Raw genomic sequence first — 20,673 nt, 5'->3', positions numbered from 1 at the left:
TTGGAAGAGTTTCATTCTGCTGGCTAATTCTTCATCATTATGGAGAGCTAAGTACCTCCAATAGACTGTTTATTATCCGTGCCTGCTCAGTTGTTTTTGGCTGCTCTTGCACCCTAGGGTGAGAGGCAGAGACAGTTCTTACCTTAATTATTTATTTATATTTTGTTGTTTATTCACTATTAGCACAATGTTTGTGCACTAGTTATATTATGCCACTTATGGGTTAGCCCGGGGATGTTTCACAGATAGAACCCCTTTGGATATAGATTAGTGACAGTGGTGTATTAGAGGTTTGTCCCTTCTGCGAGCTGTGTGACTGAGGGCTTCCCGTTCACTAAATTATAGTTATTTTCCTGTTTCATGCTGTCTCTTCCTCTCATCCTGTTTTTTGAGGGTCCTGGGAGATTTTTCTCCTTTTGTTGTTCTCATTTTCTCCTGGGTTTTCTCTTGTTGTTCCACAGAAAGGTGGTACATCAAATCCATGGCCCTGCTTAGGTGAAAATCCCATTAACAATTTGCTTTATAAACACTTACTTTCAAAATTCTGGGATGAATTTTGCATCAAGTACTGGTAGATCTTCTCCAGCTTCCAAATCAACTTTTGTATGTGCAATTCTTCTGCTTAGTTCACAATCCTGAAGAAAATTAAAAGATAACAACTGACTTCATGTGATAATTATTATTTATTTTGATATATTTACTGCCTTTTTGAAGGAATTCACTCTGGCAAGAATAAGTCAAACCTGAGCATTAAATTTTCTGAGCAAGACTGGCTGCTTTAGTGTCAGCTGACATACTGGTAGAAGATCCTGACTCCACAGGATCAAGGAAATTACTTATATTACACTTTGAAGTCTCTCAAGTCTCAATCAACATAGCTATAGTTTTAAGAAAATCTCTGCATACTCTGAAGTGCCATTTTCTTAAAAACTACACTTCAATTTATTTTAAAAAATTTTCACCATATTTGAGTGAATCTTAAGATTCCCCTACATCAGGGGTAGGCAATTTCGGTCCTCGAGAGCCGGAGCCAGATCAAGTTTTCAGGATAGCCACAATAAATATGCATGAGATAGATTTGCATCTCAAGGAGGCAATGCATTGAAATCCATCTCATACATATTCATTGTGGATATCCTGAAAACCTGACCTGGCTCCAGCTCTGGAGGACTGGAATTCCTTACCCCTGCCCTACATGAATTACATCTTCAGTTCACTTGTGGCTGTGCCCGATGGTGCACTTTCTGAAACGGCTGTGGTTGACCCTGGCTCATTGGGAAAACTTTCTTATAGTAGCTGCCTGCTCCCCTTGGGGGGGGGGGAGAATAGGGGTTTTAGGCCAAGCTTGGATAATCCTGTTATCAGGTGGTGGAGATCTCAGGGCTTGATTCTATTGTAGCATGGTCTTACTGAGGAGGGTCGTTCATGCAGCATGGACTCACTCTGGGACCCTTTGGTACAGTGGGAAGACCATTTTGATTACTTCCAGCTTCAGCACTATGTGCGGTCCCTCCTGGCGGCTTCACTATCCTCTGAAGTGTCCTGCATAATCACAGATCTGCTTCAGGTTCCCTCTCACCGTCTATTTCTTATTTTCGTAGGCAGCTTTCTTTGGCTCTTCCTTCCAAGGACCTTTCTGATTTGGCAGCTCGTTGGAGTGCTGATTTGGCATATTTGATTCTACCTAAAGATCTTTTTTCTTGGATTCGAGCTATCCCTTATTATGTTTCCTCAGCAGAGTTGAGGGAATGTCAATAAAGAATAATTTATCGAGCTTACGTATCTCAAAATAGGCTTTATCATACGGGGTTTCTTGCTTCGGCTCAATGTTTGAAGTGTTCTTTGGGGCCTATTACTGCCTTTTGGAGGAGGGCAACGAGATATTTAGGACAAGTGCTGAATCAATCTATTTTGCTACATGGGGGGGAGCATTTTATTGGGTCAGGGGTCAGTTTTGGGTATCCATGGGAAAGAGCTTCACATTTGGGTAATGAAAGCCTGTATAGTGGGGGAAAAGTGCATTCTTCAACATTGTACACAAGTGGTCCCTACTTTTGCCATTGGAGAAATAAACTCTATGCTCTCCTGCTGCTGGAACTTCAGGATCTACATTTCACTTTTAAGAAGCAGAGGCATTTTCTGTCCATCTGGGGGCCATATATTCATACCTTACATCCAAGAATTCGGAGTCATATTCTAAATTGGTTGGAGGATCCCATGGCTTCAGTATCCTAACCTTTTCAGGTTTTAATTCACTTGAGGCCATCTATCTATCTATCTATCTATTTTTATGCATATATGGTACATATATCTCTCTGTATGTATATCTATTCTTATTCTTATTCTTATTTATATTTTATTTTTTTCTTCTTTTTAATATTTTTTGCATTTCTTTTGGGGCATCCATCACATGTGCTTTCCGTATAGTTGTGGCCTGGTACTCTGTCATTTGGATATAGGGGGGAGGGCTTGGCTAGATGGGGGAAGGGTTAATACTTGAAATAGTTCTGTTTGGTATGGTGTCAAGGGGGAGGGGGGGTTGAGGGCCTGAATGGGGTGGGGGTCATGGGAGGGAGAGGTCTGTTTTGTGATTGGAGTTCTGCTACTATCAATACAATTGTTTATACTATCGGTAGTTGTAGTACTTATCAGTGCTCAGAGTACTAAAGCCATGTTGTGATATTTTAGGTATAGTGTACAAACTTGTGCAGAATTTTATCATAACTCTATAGCATAATTGCTGTATTCAGCAATAATTTAGACTTAATTTAGAATTTTTCTAAAGGATGCAAAATTAAGCTTTGATATAGAACTCCTCTATAGTACAGTAAAAGTGCACTGTACCAGGGCTTCAGAACATAAGAATTGCCATACTAGGTCAAACCAAAGGGCCATCTAGCCCTGGTCACATTTCCCTCAGTGAGCTAGTAGAATCTCAAAAACTAGTAACTTTTCATGCTACAGATGTCAAGAACAAGTAATGGTTTATAGCAGTTTATGGATTTTTCTACTAAAAGTTTGTTCAACTCCCGATATACTAATTGCTTTTACCACCCCTTCTGTTTTTTTTGGCAGTTTTATTTTCACAACCACAGAAACCAAAGGAAACTCTTTTGAGTTGAAGGCAGCATAAACATCTTTGCAGATGTTAATCGTTGCAGCAACATACTGAGATCAGAGATTGTTGCATGGCAACCAGGGCTGTGGAGTCGGTAGATAAATGTTCCAACTCCGACTCCTCAGTTTTTTGTACTTCAGACTCCAACTCCGACTCCAGGTACCCGAAATTTCCTCCGACTCCACAGCACTGGTTAATTTTCAGATCGTTAAAATGGAATGTCAAGTTGAAAAAATGAGCATTTTCGACACCACCTTCTTTTTGCTTTTAATCAAGGTTCTAAGGCCGCAGAAGCTGCTCACAACATTTGTGCTGTGTATATAGTGGGTGCTATAGCTGAAAGACTCGCTCGTGATTGGTATGCCAAGTTCAAAAATGGAGTCGGTAGATAAATGTTCCGACTCCGACTCCTCAGTTTTTTATACTTCTGACTCCGACTCCAGGTACCCGAAATTTCCTCCGACTCCACAGCCCTGATGGCAACCCCACTGATGCTCCAGAATGCTCAATGAAAATGTTTAAAAAAAACAACACACACTAGAATATACCTTTTGCAGATCAAATGGCAACTTTCACCAAGATTAAGCACATTGCATTCACACCGATACGGCCAAGTCAAACCAAACTTAACCACAAGTAAGGTAGATGGGAATTAATTTATTTTTTAAACAGTGTTTCACTGATAGATAAGCAGTGCCTGGGGTACTCTCCCTCCATGCACAGAGAAGCACCGTCACTAGTCTTACTGACAATATCCTTTCCAAACCACTATTATAACAAAAGAGAATGAATGTACAACGAGGTACAGGGTATTGTTCAGCAGAAGGCCCCAGTTCCGGAGACAACAGGTCGGCCCACCCCTAAGAAACGCAGAGTGGTGGTGATAGGGGATTCGCTACTGAGAGGCACCGAGGGACCAATCTGCAGATCAGACTTACAATCAAGAGAGGTTTGCTGTCTGCCGGGGGCTAAGATTCGGGATGTAACCGCTTGCCTGGACAGACTCATAAAGCCCCAGGACCACTTCCCTATGCTTCTCATCCACGTTGGAACTAATGACACTGCCAGGAACACCCATGAGAGCATACAAGAAGACTTTAGAGCCCTAGGTGAGAAGCTGAGGAGGATGGAGGCGCAGGTGGTCTTCTCCTCGATCCTCCCAGTGAGGGGCAAAGGTAGAGCCAGAGATGAGCGCATCCAGAGGGCTAATGACTGACTGCGAGGATGGTGCAGGGAGATGAACTTCGGGTTTCTGCACCATGGAGAGACGCTACAAGGACTACAGGGATCAGACGGGCTACACCTGACCAGAAGAGGGAAAAACGTCCTTGGACACCGACTAGCCCACCTACTTCACAGGGCTTTAAACTAGGTAAGTTGGGGGAGGATACAGGCTCAATCAACCCACCTGGCGAGCTAGGCTGCCAACACTTTTTGGAGACTGGGGTAAGTGGACACAGAAATTCTGGGTTCAGGACTAGGACGAGTACACACATTTCCGAGACTGGGGTGGGTACATGTTGTGATTTGGGGTCTAGGGAGGGTACACACCTTGCAAATTGTACCAAAAGAGTCCAAATAGCTCAAGCGGGAATTCCCCCACAGAGTACACACATTTCTGTGTCTGGGGTAGATACTCACAATAAAACTAGCACTAAAAGCGAACATGCGACATGGAAAGCCATGTACGTCAACGCCCACAGTTTGGGCAACAAGATCCTAGAATTAGAGACTGAAATGAGGAACACTGACCTGGATGTGGTGGCGATATCTGAGACCTGGCTCACGGACTCCCACAGGTGGGGACATGGTCATACCAGGCTACAATTTACTTCGCCGGGACAGGGAGGGCAAAATGGGAAGAGGTGTAGCACTATATACTAAAGATGACATTAAAGTCACCAGAATTGCAGATGTCAGGTACACAGGGGAATCCCTTTGGGTAAATTTGGCCAGGGGGAAAGACAAATGCCTGTATCTTGGCGTAATATACAGACCCCCAAATCAACAGGAGGACCTGGATATGGAATTGATCGGAGACATAGAGAATATCACCTTGCGTGGGGATACAGTACTGTTAGGTGACTTCAATATGCCTGGTGTGGATTGGAACACACTTACCTCTGCATCCAGCAGCAGCAGGAGGCTATTGAACTCTATAAAGGTAGCAAGACTGAAACAACTGGTACTGGAGCCAACAAGGAAGCAGGCAATACTGGACCTGTTACTTACAAATGGCGAAAGTGTCACAGAGGTCTCAGTGGGCGAAACATTGGCCTCCAGTGACCACAATATGGTATGGTTCAATCTCAAAAAGGGGTTCGCCAAAGCTAACACATTGACCAAGGTCCTAAGCTTCAAGGACGCCAACTTCGAGGACATGGGGGAATTCATCCATCAAGCGCTACAAAACCAAGCGGTAACAGATAACGTAGAAGAAATGTGGTCAGCTCTGAAAAATACCATACAGGAGGCAACCAACCGATATATAAAATCAGTAAGTAAACGGCGAAGGAACAATAGGCCACAGTGGTTCTCTGTGGAGATCTCGGGCCTCATAAAAGAAAAGAAAAGAGCGTTCATTTCTTACAAACAATCAGGGAATCAGGACTCGAGAGAAGACTACCTGGTCAAGGCAAGAGCCGTCAAAACAGCAGTTAGAGAGGCCAAATTCCGAAACGAGGAGACGTTAGCAAAGAACATCAAGAAGGGCGATAAATCCTTCTTCAGGTATATTAGCGACAGAAACAGAAACACAGGCGGGATAGTACGCCTTAGGAAACCAGATGGGAACTATGTAGAAGAGGACTCGGAAAAGGCTAAACTTTTAAACGAATACTTCTGCTCGATCTTCACCCGCGAGGAGCCGGGATCTGGCCCTCTGCTACAGACGAGGGATTGTTCAGTAGACCCGTTTAGTAGCTTCGAGTTTACGCCAGGCAGTGTCTACTGTGAGCTGTCTAAACTCAAGGTTAACAAAGCGATGGGGCCAGACAACCTACACCCCAGGGTGCTCAGGGAATTAAGTGATGTCTTGGCGGAACCACTATCCGCGCTCTTCAATCTCTCCCTTAGTACAGGTATAGTCCCGTTGGACTGGAAAACGGCTAACGTCATTCCACTCTATAAAAAAGGTTGCAAAATGGAGGCTGCAAACTATAGACCGGTGAGTCTCACATCAATAGTGAGCAAGCTGATGGAAACTCTAATCAAACGTCAATTGGATACGATCATGAACGAGGAGAATCTACGGGATCCCCGTCAACATGGATTTACTATGGGGAGATCCTGCCAATCCAACCTGATCAGCTTCTTTGACTGGGTGACGAGGAAGCTGGATGTTGGGGAGCCCCTGGACATCATATACTTAGACTTCAGCAAAGCTTTCGATAGTGTACCACACCGCAGGCTGTTGAACAAAATTAGTTCTATAGGATTGGGTGACACTTTGACAAAATGGGTTGAGAACTGGCTTGGAGGCAGGCTTCAGCGAGTGGTGGTGAATGGCACCCCCTCTGAAATGACAGAGGTGATCAGTGGAGTGCCGCAGGGATCGGTCTTGGGCCCGATCCTGTTCAATATCTTTATAAGAGACTTAGCAGAAGGGCTTCGAGGTAAAATAACGTTATTCGCAGATGACGCCAAACTATGCAATGTAGTAGAAAGGAGTGTAACGATCAAAAACTCAATATCCGACAATATGACGCACGACCTACTCCTATTGGAGCGCTGGTCTAGGATCTGGCAACTAGGTTTCAATACCAAAAAATGCAAGGTCATGCACCTTGGCAACCAAAACCCATGCAGAAGTTACACCCTTAATGGCGAGATCCTAGCAAGGACTGTAGCAGAACGGGACTTAGGGGTGATCATCAGTGAAGACATGAAGACTGCCAATCAAGTGGAGCAGGCTTCATCTAAGGCTAGACAAATCATAGGGTGTATACGTAGGGGTTTCGTCAATCATAAGCCTGAAGTCATTATGCCATTGTATAGATCCATGGTGAGACCCCATCTGGAATACTGTGTACAATTCTGGAGGCCTCATTACCGGAAAGATGTGCTGAGACTAGAGTCGGTCCAGCGAATGGCCACCCGGATGGTCTCAGGACTCAAGGACCTCCCATACGAGGAACGGCTGGATAAGTTGCGGCTATACTCACTCGAGGAACGCAGAGAGAGGGGAGACATGATCGAGACGTTCAAATATCTCACGGGCCGCATCAAGGTGGAATAAGATATCTTCTTTTTCAAAGGTCCCACGGCTACAAGAGGGCATCCGTGGAAAATCAGAGGAGGGAAGCTGCACGGTGACACCAGAAAATACTTTTTCACCGAAAGAGTGGTAGATCGCTGGAATGGTCTTCCACTTCAGGTGATTGAGGCCAGCAGCGTGCCTGATTTTAAGACAAAATGGGATCGTCACGTGGGTTCTCTTCACAGAGAAAGGTAGGGGTGGGTCATTAAGGTGGGCAGACTAGATGGGCCGTGGCCCTTATCTGCCGTCTATTTCTATGTTTCTATGTTAATGTGTAATTTTCAGTACTGTTAAAAAAAACAAACAGAGCAATACTTGTTACATTCCTTATCTTTATTGATAAAGTTGCAGTGCATTTCTCTTGTTGAGTTGAAAATATTTGTGCAATTATAAATGTAATTTAAAAAAAAAAACTTTTATTCAACATGAACAGGTTTATGATCCGTAAAATCTGACTTCCATTTCCAAAAAAGTGGGCTAAACAGGGTTTATTGGCTATTTTCAGCTGCCCCAAAGAAGTTTTTGATGTCCTCCCTCTTAACATTTAGGGCTCCTTTTACAAAGGTGTGCTAGAGTTTTTAGCACATGCTATAGTGCGCACTAATCCAAAAACTACCGCCTGCTCAAGAGTAGGCGGTAGCGGATAGCACACGCACTATTCCGCGCGTTAAAGCCCTAACGCACCTTTGTAAAAGGAGCCCTTACTGCTGACCATGCCTATGCTTTGCAATTCTTTTACTAAAATGTGTAAGGCATATTAATAACCAAAACAGCAAAAGAGGTAAGTGCTAAACAACCAGGGGAGGGAATAACAACAAATAGCATCACAAGAGAAAAAAAGGTCTAAGGAATAAAAATCCAGGGTTCATTGATAAATATGCTCAACAAGGCTGCAACCGGGTGAGTAGATATGTTAAAGGAAACGTCTTGCAACATATAAATATATGAAAAATCAGAGTAGGTCGCAACTGAAAGCAACATGAACTACTGTAGGTAAAACTTACATTAAAACCTAGACTTATGAAAAAAATAGCTTGCTTTGTGCTCAGAGCTAGACCAGTGCGAATAAACAGAATGATCAGAGTTAAAAATATTTAAAAGTGAAACATGGCATCACATTTAGTATGGTAACAAGATTTAACAAAACTAGGTTGGTATGTTCAAAGGTGAATGGTTTTTTTTTTAAATACCTCAGCCCCACTACTCCACCGCTATGTTTACTTCAAAACAGCGGGAGATTTACGTGGTAACTCATCATAGGTATTGGTTTTCTAAATGCTGTGGCAATTTTACGATATTATTATCATTTTTGTAAACTAAAGTAATATATTTATATAAACTAAAATAGTATAGTATATGTACTTAGCTTTTACACACAGCTGGACCTGGGAGTCTGACCCTCCCACAGGTCCAGCTGTGTAAAAGCTAAGTACATATACTATACTATTTTAGTTTATATAAATATATTACTTTAGTTTACAAAAATGATAATAATATCGTAAAATTGCCACAGCATTTAGAAAACCAATACCTATGATGAGTTACCACGTAAATCTCCCACTGTTTTGAAGTAAACATAGCGGTGGAGTGGTGGGACTGAGGTATTTCAAAAAAAACCATTCACCTTTGAACATACCAACCTAGTTTTGTTAAATCTTGTTACCATTGAAGAGGGTTGGTGTTAGAATTAATAATTAACACACTGGTATTGGACTAAATCACATTTAGTATGTGCATCTCCCAAATATAGCAAGTCATTCCAGTTTAGTTTCAATGTTTTCACGGTTCTTTTGGTGGCAACTAACACAGAGACACACAAAAAATTTGAAGGCCACTTGACTTAGTCCAGTCGTCTGCCCTCCTACTATCCTTTCCTCTCTCTTAGAGATTCTACGTACTTCTCCCAAGTTTTCTTAAACGTAAATGCAATTTTCGTCTCCACTAAAACCACCGATTAACACACAAGTGTCTGCTCTCTCTACTCCTCCTCTCTCCAGTTATTTAACATGAATCATCGACTAAAGAAACAAACCCAAGGAAAATTAATGTGGAATAACAGTTGGCAGGATAAAAAGTCAAGCCTAACCCCTCCCATTGCTTGACGCTAGAAAATGGGCTGGAGCTCCTTCGACAGCACAAAGAAGGCTCACACTAGCAATGCTGCAGAGATACTAAAAAGTCTGCCCTCACACTCTTACAGCCTAGCACCCCTCTTCATACGCATTCTGAAACCCTGAGGACGAGTTTCCCATCCTCGCGATCTATCCTCTCTTCCTCTCTCCCCAGTCCAACACGTCTCCCCCCCTCTCCTCTCTATCTGCGATCCAGCATCTCTCCCTCAATCCCTGCAACAACCCCATCTGATAGTCAAACTCATACCTGACGCCACCCATCACCAATCCCTTAGGTTTTTCTCCAGTACCCCGCCCAGTCCTCCCAGACACAACTTCTCTGACTCTTGGGAGCGACCACGTGCCGGAAAAACAGGAAGTTGCGTCAGAAGAGGGCGGGACGTCAGAGAAGAAAAACAGCGGGCAATCTAAAAGAGACCTGAACGGTTGTCCAAAACGTTTAAATACGCCTCCTCCTTATTCAATAATTCAGCCGTAGTCGCACTTGCTCTCTGGCCAGGTTGATGCAGTAAAGTTCACGCTGCACGTCCACGGATCAGCGAAATCAAGAGTTCAGAGGTCACCAGATCGACTGGCTCGTGTGTATGGCGACTTGTTGCATGCAGATGATGAGTTTTATGTTGCAGTATTAGCCCGAGCAGAGAGAACATGTGTAGCTGTGCTGAATTATTGAAGCAAGGACTTGCTGGACTGTGCTAGTTAACCGTGGTTTGCTACCCACTAAGTAAGTGTTAAATAATCCTGGTAAAACACGGATAAGAACATAAGAATAGCCTTACTAGGTCAGACCAATGGTCCATCAAGCCCAGGTTACTAGTAAATGGCCAAAACCCAAGGAGTAGCAACATACCATGCTACCGATCCAGGGCAAGTAGTGGCTCCCCCCCCCCATGTCTTTCTCAATAACAGACTATAGACTTTTCCTCCAGGAAATGTGCAAACCTTTCTTAAAACCAGCTACGCTATCCGCTCATACCACAACCTCTGGCAATGCGTTCCAGAGCTTAACTATTCTCTGAGTGAAAAAATATTTCCTCCTATTGGTTTTTAAAGTACAGTGGAACCTTGGTTTACGAGCATAATTTGTTCCAAAAGTACGCTCGTAAACCAAATTGCTCGTATATCAAAGCGAGTTTCCCCATAGGAAATAAGGGAAACTCACTTTGATCCGTTCCACCTCCTCCCCCCACCCCGAGGCTACTGGCACTGCTTCATTCCCCCCACCCACCCTTGAGGCCACCGATGCTGCTCCATACCCCCTTCCCACGGTCTGGCATCCTCCCCTGCTCATGTTGTCCCCCTCCCCCGCGATTCTATATCCCCCGAGCACAAAAACAAAATCCCTTACCCCGATTGGGCACCAGCACCAATGCATAGGACATGCCGGTGCCTGAAGATCCTCCCTCTTCTGGGCTGGGTGGTGCGTCGGAGATCGTCCCTCTTGCCTGTGCGGGGCTGGACTGGGCCTTGAGCATTTGCGCATGCTCAAGGCCTTCTGGTCTCGCTCTCTCCGAGATTCTGAATCTGAGAATGTGCAAATGCTCAAGGCCCAGTCCAGCCCAGTCCAGGCAAGAGGGAGGATCTCCGACGCACCGCCCAGCCCAGCACAGAAGAGGGAGGATCTCGGGCACCGACAAGTACTATGCATTGGTGCTGGTTCCTAATCGGGGTAAGGATTTCATTTCGGTGCTTGGGGGGGGATGCCGGATCGTGGGGGGTGGCGCTCATAAATCGAGTCAAACTTGGTTTCCGAGGCACCAATTTTGCAAATGTTTTGCTCATCTTGCAAAACACTCGCAAACCGGTGCACTCGTAAACCGAGGTTTGACTGTATTTCCCTGTAACTTCATTGAGTGTCCCCTAGTCTTTGTCATTTTTGACGGAGTAAAAAATTGATCCACTTGTACCCATTCTACACTACTCAGGATTTTTTAGACTTCAACCATATTTCCCCTCAGCCGTCTCTTCCAAGTTGAAGAGCCCTAACCTTTTTAGTCTTTCCTCATATGAGAGGAGTTCCATCCCCTTTAACATCTTGGTTGCTCTTCTTTGAACCTTTTCTAGCACAACTATATCTTGAGAAAAGGAGGCCATAATTGAATGCAGATGAGGTCGCACCGTGGAGGCCCGGTGGTATGTCGGATCTCTAGCATATCTCCAGGAAGCAATGGGGTCTGGATCCAGGTGGGTGCAGTCCTCCAAGAAGCTTAGAGGGCTGGATCCAAGTAGTTGCAGCCCTTCTGGAAGAAAAGGAGGCTGGATCCAGGTAGATGCAGCCCTCCTAGAAACAATGGGGGCTGGATCCAGGTGGATGCAGCCCTCCTGGAAACAAATGGATCCAGGTAGATGCAGCTCTTCTAGAAGCAATGGGGGCTGGATTCATGTGGATGCAGACTTCCTGGAAACGTAGAGGGCTGGATCCAGGTATTTGCAGCCCTCCTGGAAGAAACGGAGGCTGGATCCAGGTGGCTGCAGCCCTCCTGGAAGTAATGTGTCTGGATCCAGGTGGGTGCAGCCCTCCAGGAAGCAATGGGGGCTGAATCTAGGTGGATGCAGCAGGTACAGTAGATGGAACCCTCCTTGGAAGCAATGGGGGCTGGATCCAGGTAGATGCAGCCCTCCTCAAAACACTGTGCTCTATCCTTCTTTTGCTTAATCCTACCCCCTCAGGTAAACTTTAAGTCATGGGGCCAGGACAGCGCAAACAGCCAGACATAACAGGTCAACATGGGGGCTTGCCCCATACCAAAACCAGTAGTGGCTGTCAAAGGAAAATTACACTGGTCTTAAGGTGGTACTTTAAAAAAATCCAGAGGATCCAGTAATCTATGCTGATGCCTAAGTCTTTTTTTTCTCTCTCAAATTTGCGTTGGTTCTACAAATAGTTTTATGCAGAAGTAAGACAAAATTAAGGACCGACAGGGGTAACCTATGTTGTCGTCCCTCTCCCAGTCTCCCTTAAGTCCGCATCTATGCATAAATTTATAGAAGTGGCTCAAATAAAAACAACAAAGAGACTTAAAAGATTGGCACCAATCCTGATCGCATAACGCCCGCTGCATTATCTAACACCGGTTTGGTGGCAAACCAGTTAACTAGAACAGCTGCACATGCTGTCTGCAGGCCTAAAATAGGAAGGCTCACACTGACGTGCACGGGCTACATCAAGGTCATCTAATCTAATGGCGCGTGGGTGTGGCGACCTCCACTTTCAGTGGCCGAGATCGCCATACGCACAGGCCAGCAGATCAAGTAACCACTGAAGTCGCAGACCCTCGCATGTGTCAGGAGCTTTCCTGCATCAATCAGCCGGACTAGAGCAAGTGCGTCTAAGCTAAATTATTGAGGGAAGAAGGAGGCGGTTACTGGGCGAGTATCGGTGCGTTTCTCTTTTGCCGCGATAAGCACCGTAGTTTTGAGCTTCCCAACGTCCCGCCCTCCTCTGACGCAACTTCCTGTTTTCGGTAAGGAGGGGAGCATCCGAGGGAGAAGTAGTTGTGTCAAATGGGACGAGGCACTGGAGAAGAAAGCTGTGCTGTTGGTGATAGGTAGCTTCAGGTACGAGTTTGATTATAAGATGGGGAAACGTATTTGAACCGGGAAGAGACGGTAGCCCATGGGGGAGGGGAGACCTATCCCCCGAATGCGTGTGACTTAGTATCTCTGCACCATTGCCGATGTGATAATGTTTTATGCCGTCGGAGCTGCTCCAGTCCATTTTTCAAGCCTCAAGGAATGGGAGGGGTTGGGCTTAACCTTCTTTGTTTTCACTCTGCCAACTGTTATTCACTCTCATTTTTCATACAGTTATTTCTTTAGCCGATGACTCATGTTAAATAACTGGAGAGAGAGGTGGAAGTACAAATAAATTATCAGACTTTAGAGCAGATACTTTGTTTTACATTTGTTTACTAAGTTGTGGTTTTGGTGGAGATGAAAGCTGCATTTGAACTCAAGAAAACTAGGCACAAATATATGGGATGATAATAACAACAGTTTATATACCAGCAGGACCGATGCGGTTTACATTGATTAAAAGGTGTTACAAATTGAGTAGAATTAACAAAGTTAAGAGCTAGAGATTAATAGCTCTAGAGATCAGTTATTATGGAATAAGATTGTACAGGTCAGTTAACCATAAGTAGTAGGTATAAGCAATTGTTCCAGATTTTTACCCCATAATGCTGCCTGATGTGAGAAAAGGTGTTGATGATGTCTTTTAAATTTACATTCTCTAACTGGTGGAGAAACAAAATTCAAGTGTGAGCTTCTCTTATGTCTGTTGGTTGAGAAATAGAAAAAAGGTCAGTTATATATTTAGCGGCTAAACCGAATAGTACCTTAAAGCAAAAACATCCAAACTTAAATTTCACACATGCCTCCATCGGCAGCCAATGCAGAAGTCAGTAGGAAGGCGTTACAAGATCGAACTTCTTCATCCCCAAAATTAGCCTGACAGCCGCATTTTGCCCCAGTTGTAATCGCTGCTTTTTTTTTTTTGGAAAATTGTCAAATAGGCGATATTACAGTAATTAAGTTGACTCGGTATAAGGGATTGTACCAGAATTCAAAATGATGAAACATCAAAATATGCTCTAATGGACTGAAGCTTCCAGAGAGTGAAAAAACTCTTTCTAACCAAGGAGTCCACTTGGTCTTTCATGATTAGGCACTGGTGCTGAAAAGTCCTTAGCCAAACTAGTGCTGAAAAGTCCTTAGCCCAACTAAGAAGAGAATGATGTGGTGCCATGAAGCTTACAAGTTATTCCACACTTTACATGACACTTTTCGTTTCATTTCATTCTAAGTTTCATGGCTCCACATCATTCTCGTCTTCGTTGGGCTGAGAACTTTTCAGCGGCCCCTGGTATAAAGGAAGGGATAGTAGATGGCATGGATAGGCAGACCGGCTAAAAACTATATGGTATTTATCTGCCTTCATTTTTCTGTGTTTTTCTATATTAGTCGCCAGATAAGCACCAGGAAAACATTGAAACAAACTGGAATGGCTGGCTATATTTGGGAGATGCATGTTCTAAATTCCCTTTGTAGTGTTGATCATTCTGTTGTGCTTACTACTATTAATTATTTCTAGAGTGCTATCGGGCATAAGCACTGTACAGAGTTACAAAGGAGACAGACAAACAGGATGCCATGATGGGGGATACAGTTAGGAGGGATAGTTAATCTGCTGGCTAGGGTGGTAAGCAGTGTGGAGTAGGGTTATGGATTGAAGGCTATATCAGAAAGGTGGGGTTTCAAGCTGCTCTTAGAGAAGAGGCGTGACGAGCGAACTCAGTTTATTCCAGGAATATGGTGTAGCTAGATTAAAGGAGCAAAGTCTAGAATTGACAGTGAAAAAGGGTGCAGATAAAAGCAGCTTATCTGAAGACTGGAGTTTTTGGCTAGGCATATAAGGAGAGATAGGAGAGGAGACATATTGAGAGGCTTGCAGCATGAACACACTTTGCTCCTGGTGAAATTCTGCACAATGCAGAATTTGCGCAGAATTCCCTGTTTCTTTGCAGAATCGGCACTCCCTCAGTCTCTGCAGCCCAAATCTCTGCCGGCAACATCGTCATGCAGCCTATGCAGGCTTCCGTCTACCACAGTCCTACTCTCAATGATGTCCCTCTTTCTTCTGGCAGGACTGCACTGGAGCGAAGCCTGCAGAGCCGGTGACAGGTTGTCAGTGTAATCGGCATCACTTGTCGTGGAGAGAGGGTAGGAGATGCTGGCTGGAAGGGTACAGGCAGGAGAGAGTGGAAGATCCTACACACCAAGAGGCACAAAAATAGAAAGAAGAGATCCTAGATGAGGAATGAATGTAAATAGAGGGACGCTGAAGTCATGCTGGGCACAGGGAAGGACAGACATACAGAAGAATGCTTGATGGGGAGAGAACTTTGAGGACTGCAAGACACAGGGACATTACTTGAAAAGGGGTGATTCTGACAGGCCTGACGGATATATTGTAGGGGAATGGAGAGGCACACAGAGAAGCTCAAGATAGAAATGAGGGAGACAGATGGGGACAAAATTTAAAATGGACAGGTGATCCTGGGAAAACAGTTACCAAAAAAGCAAACAAAGAAAAGCTGAAAAGGAACTATGGGACCTAAGTGAATGGAAAACTAAAATGTTTTTTATTCTGAAGCTATTGAAATATGTCAGCTTCCAGAAATGTTTTTCAACAACATAAAAGCAACGTGAAGTACTATGAAAATAAACCAATCAAACTTCATTAAGGTGGGCTTTTATAAAGGTGTGCTACTAGAAGAAAGTCACTAAGCAAGAAAAACTTGAAAGCTCTTTTCTCTAGTATAATTAACGCTCCACCTTTTTACTAAACTGCGTTAGTAGTTATTAGCGCAGGGAGCCGCGCTGAATGCTCCGCACTGCTCCTGACGCTCATAGGAACTCTATGAATATCGGGAGCGCGCTAATAACCACTATCGCGGTTTAGTAAAAGCGGGGTTAATGAAAATAGCGAAATTGTACTGAAATTCTGGATAATAATTAGCAAAAATATTGTTTAAATGTTGTTAAACTTGCAGAATTTGCACATTTTAAGTGCAGAATTTTGAATTTTTTTGTGTGTAGAATTCCACCAGGAGTAACACTTATAGGTCAGTAATAGGAGTTTTGAACTCTATGCCAAGGCAGATAGGGAGCCAATTCAGTGATTTGAGGAGAGGGGTAAGGTGAGTGTAGTGAGGTTGGCAGTAAATTAAGTCATGCAGTCGAATTTTGCACCAATTGCAGGGGGGAGGCGGTTCAGCAGGAGACCTGTTAGAAGTAAATTGCAGTATTCTCAGTGTGAGGTTACAAGAGTGTGGAAAAGGGTCCGGGTTGTGTGCTCAGAGAGGAATGAGCAAAATTTGGTGCTATAGAGATAGAAGCGACAGGCTTTAGCGGTCTGTTAGATGTGGAGAGTTGAAGACTTCAAGGTTACATATAGAGGAAACTGGAATGATAATAGCATTATTTACAGAGATGAAGAATGGAGGGACAGGAGCAGAGGATTTAGGAGGAAAGAGGAGCAGCTCAGTCTTGACATGTTTCAGATGGCGGCAAGACATCCAAGCAGCAATGTCAGCCAAACAAACAGACTTTTTCTTGGACTTTAGGTGAAATTTTTGGGAATTCCTTCCCCTTCCCTTTTTTTTCTTTGGCGATGGAAAAGTGATTTTATTTTTTTTTATTTTTTTTTCCATTTATTATTTATAATTTTATACATTATTCCCAAGCATAAACATCTTGTACAGTAAGATTGTTTTGAATACAAAAAAAGAAAAAGAAAACAAATTACAATACAATATAGAAGATATTAAATATCATAACATCTTCTCCTTATAAAGACAATCTCTAGTCCACAATAATTGGATCCTAGACTTCAATAGGGTGAATTAAAACAAAAAGATCATAAAATAATCTTATACTTAAGAAAATCTAAATGGATGAAATCGTGGGGAGCTAATCATGTATTTCTGTTGTTACTTCTATTTTTTCACCTTTCTCAAGACGTTTCAATGCCACAAATTTGGTTAGGTGTGTCGGATCAAAGAAAACATATTTATCAGAACCATAATGAACAATACATTTGCAAGGAAATCTAAGGAAAAATTTCCCTCCCACTGAAATTACTCCAGGTTTTAATAACAAAAACTGCTTTCTTCGTTTTTGAGTCTCTTTGGTAACATCAGAAAAAATTTGTACTTTCTGACCCAGGAACTCTTTAGTTCTATTTTTAAAGAACATTTTCATAATCCAGTTCTTATCTGGCATCAATACAACTGTTACCAGTAATGTCGCAGGTTTGACTAATTCTTTCATTGAACTTTCCAATAATGTAGTAATGTCCAATTTTGATTCCTGTTGTCCCTCGTTGATCAATTGCTGATCCAATTTTCTATCAGGCAGGTAAAATACTTGTGTAAATGGTGGAATTAATTCTTCTGAAACTGAGAAAATCTCCAAGAAGTATTTTTTTAACATTTCCCTAGGAGACATAGAAGATATCCTGGGAAAATTTAGGAACCGCAAATTATTGGCTCGTTGGCCATTTTCAATCATTTCCAGTTTCATCCTGATATTTATACTATCTCTAATCATAGTTTCTTGTACTTGTTTGACCCCTACTATCTCATTTTTATTTTTATCTGAGGTAACTTTGACCGTAGTCAATTCTAATTGCATTTGAGTCAATTCTTGTTCCTGCTTATCAACTTTCATTTCTAATGCTTTAAGTTGTGGATTCAATGAATTCCCAGTTTGACTACTAAGTCCCAGAGAGACTCCAATGTAATTTCAGTGGGTTTTTCAACCAAAAAGAAAGGAGTCTCACCTGCCATACTTGTAGAAATCAAGTCTTGTTGTATCTCCCTTTTCTTTGATGTTCCAGCCGCAGTATCTGTCTCCAGACTTAAAAAGTCTTTTGATAGATCCAATACATCGCTCGAAGATGAATCAGCCTCCTGGGCTACCGGTACTGCCTCTATGGTCATGCCTTGTGCCTGCGGCGAGCTAGTATGCTGCGATTGGGGGGGAGTATCTCTTTCTTCCGGGCTCAGCGTGACCTCTAGCCCCTGGATTCTGGCGGCGTCACCCCGTACCGCCAAGTCCTGCGGGCGATTCCCCGAAGTTGCCGGCTCCCTCAACCGCGTCAAGAGGCGCTCAATAGTGAGAGGAGGAGGAATTACAGAACGCCGCGAGGCTCCGGCGGCACTTCTCCCTCTCCTCTTAGGCATGAGGAAACCTTCAGAGCAAGCTGAATAACCAGAAAAGGTAAATTATAAAAAAATCTACCGAACGCTCAGGAGACGCTCCGAAATTCAACCACTCGCGGCCATCTTGGATCGGGTGCTGTTTCTTTATCGGAAAAGTGATTTTAGAGATCATAAACCTGTTCCTATTGGATAAAAGTCTTTTAAATTACATTTATAATGCACAACTATTTTTAACTCGATAAGAAAAAATGCACTGCAACTTTAACAATAAAGATGAGTAATGTAACAAGTGTGTGTGTGGGGTTGGTTCAGTACTGAAATACACTTCATTCACATGCGGGATGGGAAAATTTGGTGGTGGAGAAAATTAACCTCCTCTTTTACTAAGATGCGCTAGCATTTTTAGCGTGCTCAAATTCCCACGCTATGCGGGAAAACTAACGCCAGCTCAATGCTGGCGTTAGCATCTAGCGTGCGTGGCAATTCTGTGCGTGCTAAGCGCATGCTAAAACCGCTATCGCAGCTTAGTAAAAGGAGCCCTAAATGTGTACTATTTTTATTAATTATTATTATTTTCCAATGCTCAATATGACTTCCTTCTTTAAGGTTTGACACTTGTGCCAGAATATTTTTACTAAATTTAAGAAGTATCCAATTCTAGAAGGGAATAATTAGATATTTGCCCTCTTTCAAATGGTATAGAGGTTTAAAAAAGGGAAATGCGTTAATGAAGTCATTAGGTTCAATCTAGCCATTTATTTCTGCATGAATTTAAACAACTAAAAAAAAAAAAGATAACTATAGCTCATCTAGTCATACAAGAAATGGCTCTACAGCAGGGGTGCCCACACTTTTTGGGCTAGCGAGCTACTTTTAAAATGACCAAGTCAAAATGATCTACCAACAATAAAATTTTAAAAAACACAAAGCACACTGTACACAGAGAAAATGTTAATTATCATTTATATTCAGGTTTTTTTTCAAAGAGGTCAAGTCAGATGACTTTATGCAGTGTCACCTCAGAAACAACTATACAAAAATAGACAAATATACCCCCTCCCTTTTTACTAAACTGCAATACGGTTTTTAGTGCATGGAGATGTGCTGAATGCCCTACACTGCTCTCGATGCTCATAGGCTCCCTGCGCTAAAAACTGCTATTGCGGTTTAGTAAAAGGGGGCCATAGTGTAAAATATAGACAGCAGATATAAATTCTCAAAACGGACACATTTTGATCACTAAATTGAAAAGAAAATCATTTTTCCTACCTTTTTGTCTGGTGATTTCATGAGTCTCTGGTTGCACTTCTTCTAACTGTAAATCCAATGTTTCTTTCTGCTCCTCCCTTTTTCTTTCTGTCTCTCTTTCTCCCTCCTGCCTGCCTGTCTTTCTCCCCCTGTCCTCCATCTTTATTTTTGCCTTTCTTTCTCTCTCCCCCTGCCTGCCTGTCTTTCTTTCTCTCTCCCCTGCCCCCCCCCAAGCCATCATGCCAATTTCTCCGCTTCCTCGATTCTTTCCCTACCCCCTAAGCCACCACGCCGTTTTCTCCCTGCTGCTTCCCCGAGCCAGGCCAGGCATGTACAAGTGTCGGATTCACAAGACTTCACCTCCAACGTCAATTCTAACGTCGGAGAGGAAGTTCCAGGCCAGCCAGGCAGCGATTGGTTGGCCCAGACCTTCCTCTCAGACGTCAGAATTTATTTATTTATCCATCCATTTATTTATCAAACCCAAGTCCCGCTCCTCTTTTGTGCACAAAAGTTTGTCACCCCGAAACTGTACCATTCCTTCATATTTCTGCAACCCAAATGCATGATTTGCATTTGTTAGTATTAAATATTAATGGCCTAATTTCATACGATTCCCAAGCTTCACTAGGTCCTTCTTCATGTTTTCCACACCATCAGGGGTGTCTGCTCGATTGCAGATTTCAGTATCATACGCAAGGAGGCAAACAGTCAGCCCTTCAGCAATATCGCTTACAAAAATGTTAAAAAGAACAGGTCCAAGAAGCGAACCTTGAGGCATACCACTGTTAACATCCCATTCCTCAGAGTATATGTGAATTGTTTGTTTACTCTTTTTCCAAAAATACTAGGACTAGGGGGCATTCAATGAAGCTACTAAGTAGTAGATTTAAAGCAAACCAGAGAAAATATTTCTTCACACAACATGTAATTAAACTCTGGAATTTGTTGTTAGAAAATGTAGTGAAATCAGTTAGTTTAGCAGTGTTTAAAAAAGGTTTGGATAATTTCCTAAAAGAGAAGTCCAAAGGCCATTATTGAGATGGCTTGGGCAAATCCATTGCTTATTCCTAGGATAAGCATAATAAAATCTGTTTTACTACTTGGGATCTATCTAGGTACTTAGGACCTGTGTTGGCCACTATTGGAAACAGGATACTGGGCTTGATGGACCTTTGGTCTGTCCCA

At 43.0% G+C, this 20,673-nt stretch overlaps 2 protein-coding genes across 5 annotated transcripts in view; one reads left to right on the top strand and one right to left on the bottom strand.

Moving 5' to 3' along the window:
- The window catches only part of PRIMPOL (primase and DNA directed polymerase), a 104,901-nt gene extending 95,026 nt beyond the window's left edge, over window positions 1–9,875 (bottom strand). For 3 of the 4 annotated variants that reach the window (XM_033943395.1, XM_033943380.1, XM_033943387.1), the window contains exons 1-2: window positions 9,756–9,875; window positions 535–635 (exon numbers count right to left, since the gene is read on the bottom strand). In XM_033943395.1, coding sequence (XP_033799286.1) covers window positions 535–562 — 28 coding nt within the window. In that variant the 5' untranslated portion in view covers window positions 563–635; window positions 9,756–9,875. The remainder of the gene's footprint in view (window positions 1–534; window positions 636–9,755) is intronic. The other variant, XM_033943371.1, reaches the window with a different exon arrangement.
- Window positions 9,876–12,948: 3,073 nt separating this feature from the next.
- The window catches only part of CASP3 (caspase 3), a 63,142-nt gene continuing 55,417 nt past the window's right edge, over window positions 12,949–20,673 (top strand). The window contains exon 1 of the mRNA XM_033943359.1: window positions 12,949–13,066. The gene's annotated coding sequence lies outside the window, so the exon portion shown is untranslated. The remainder of the gene's footprint in view (window positions 13,067–20,673) is intronic.

Source organism: Geotrypetes seraphini, chromosome 1, assembly GCF_902459505.1.
Source record: "Geotrypetes seraphini chromosome 1, aGeoSer1.1, whole genome shotgun sequence".
NCBI classification, from domain to species: domain Eukaryota; kingdom Metazoa; phylum Chordata; class Amphibia; order Gymnophiona; family Dermophiidae; genus Geotrypetes; species Geotrypetes seraphini.
This window is presented reverse-complemented; position numbering and strand designations above follow the sequence as displayed.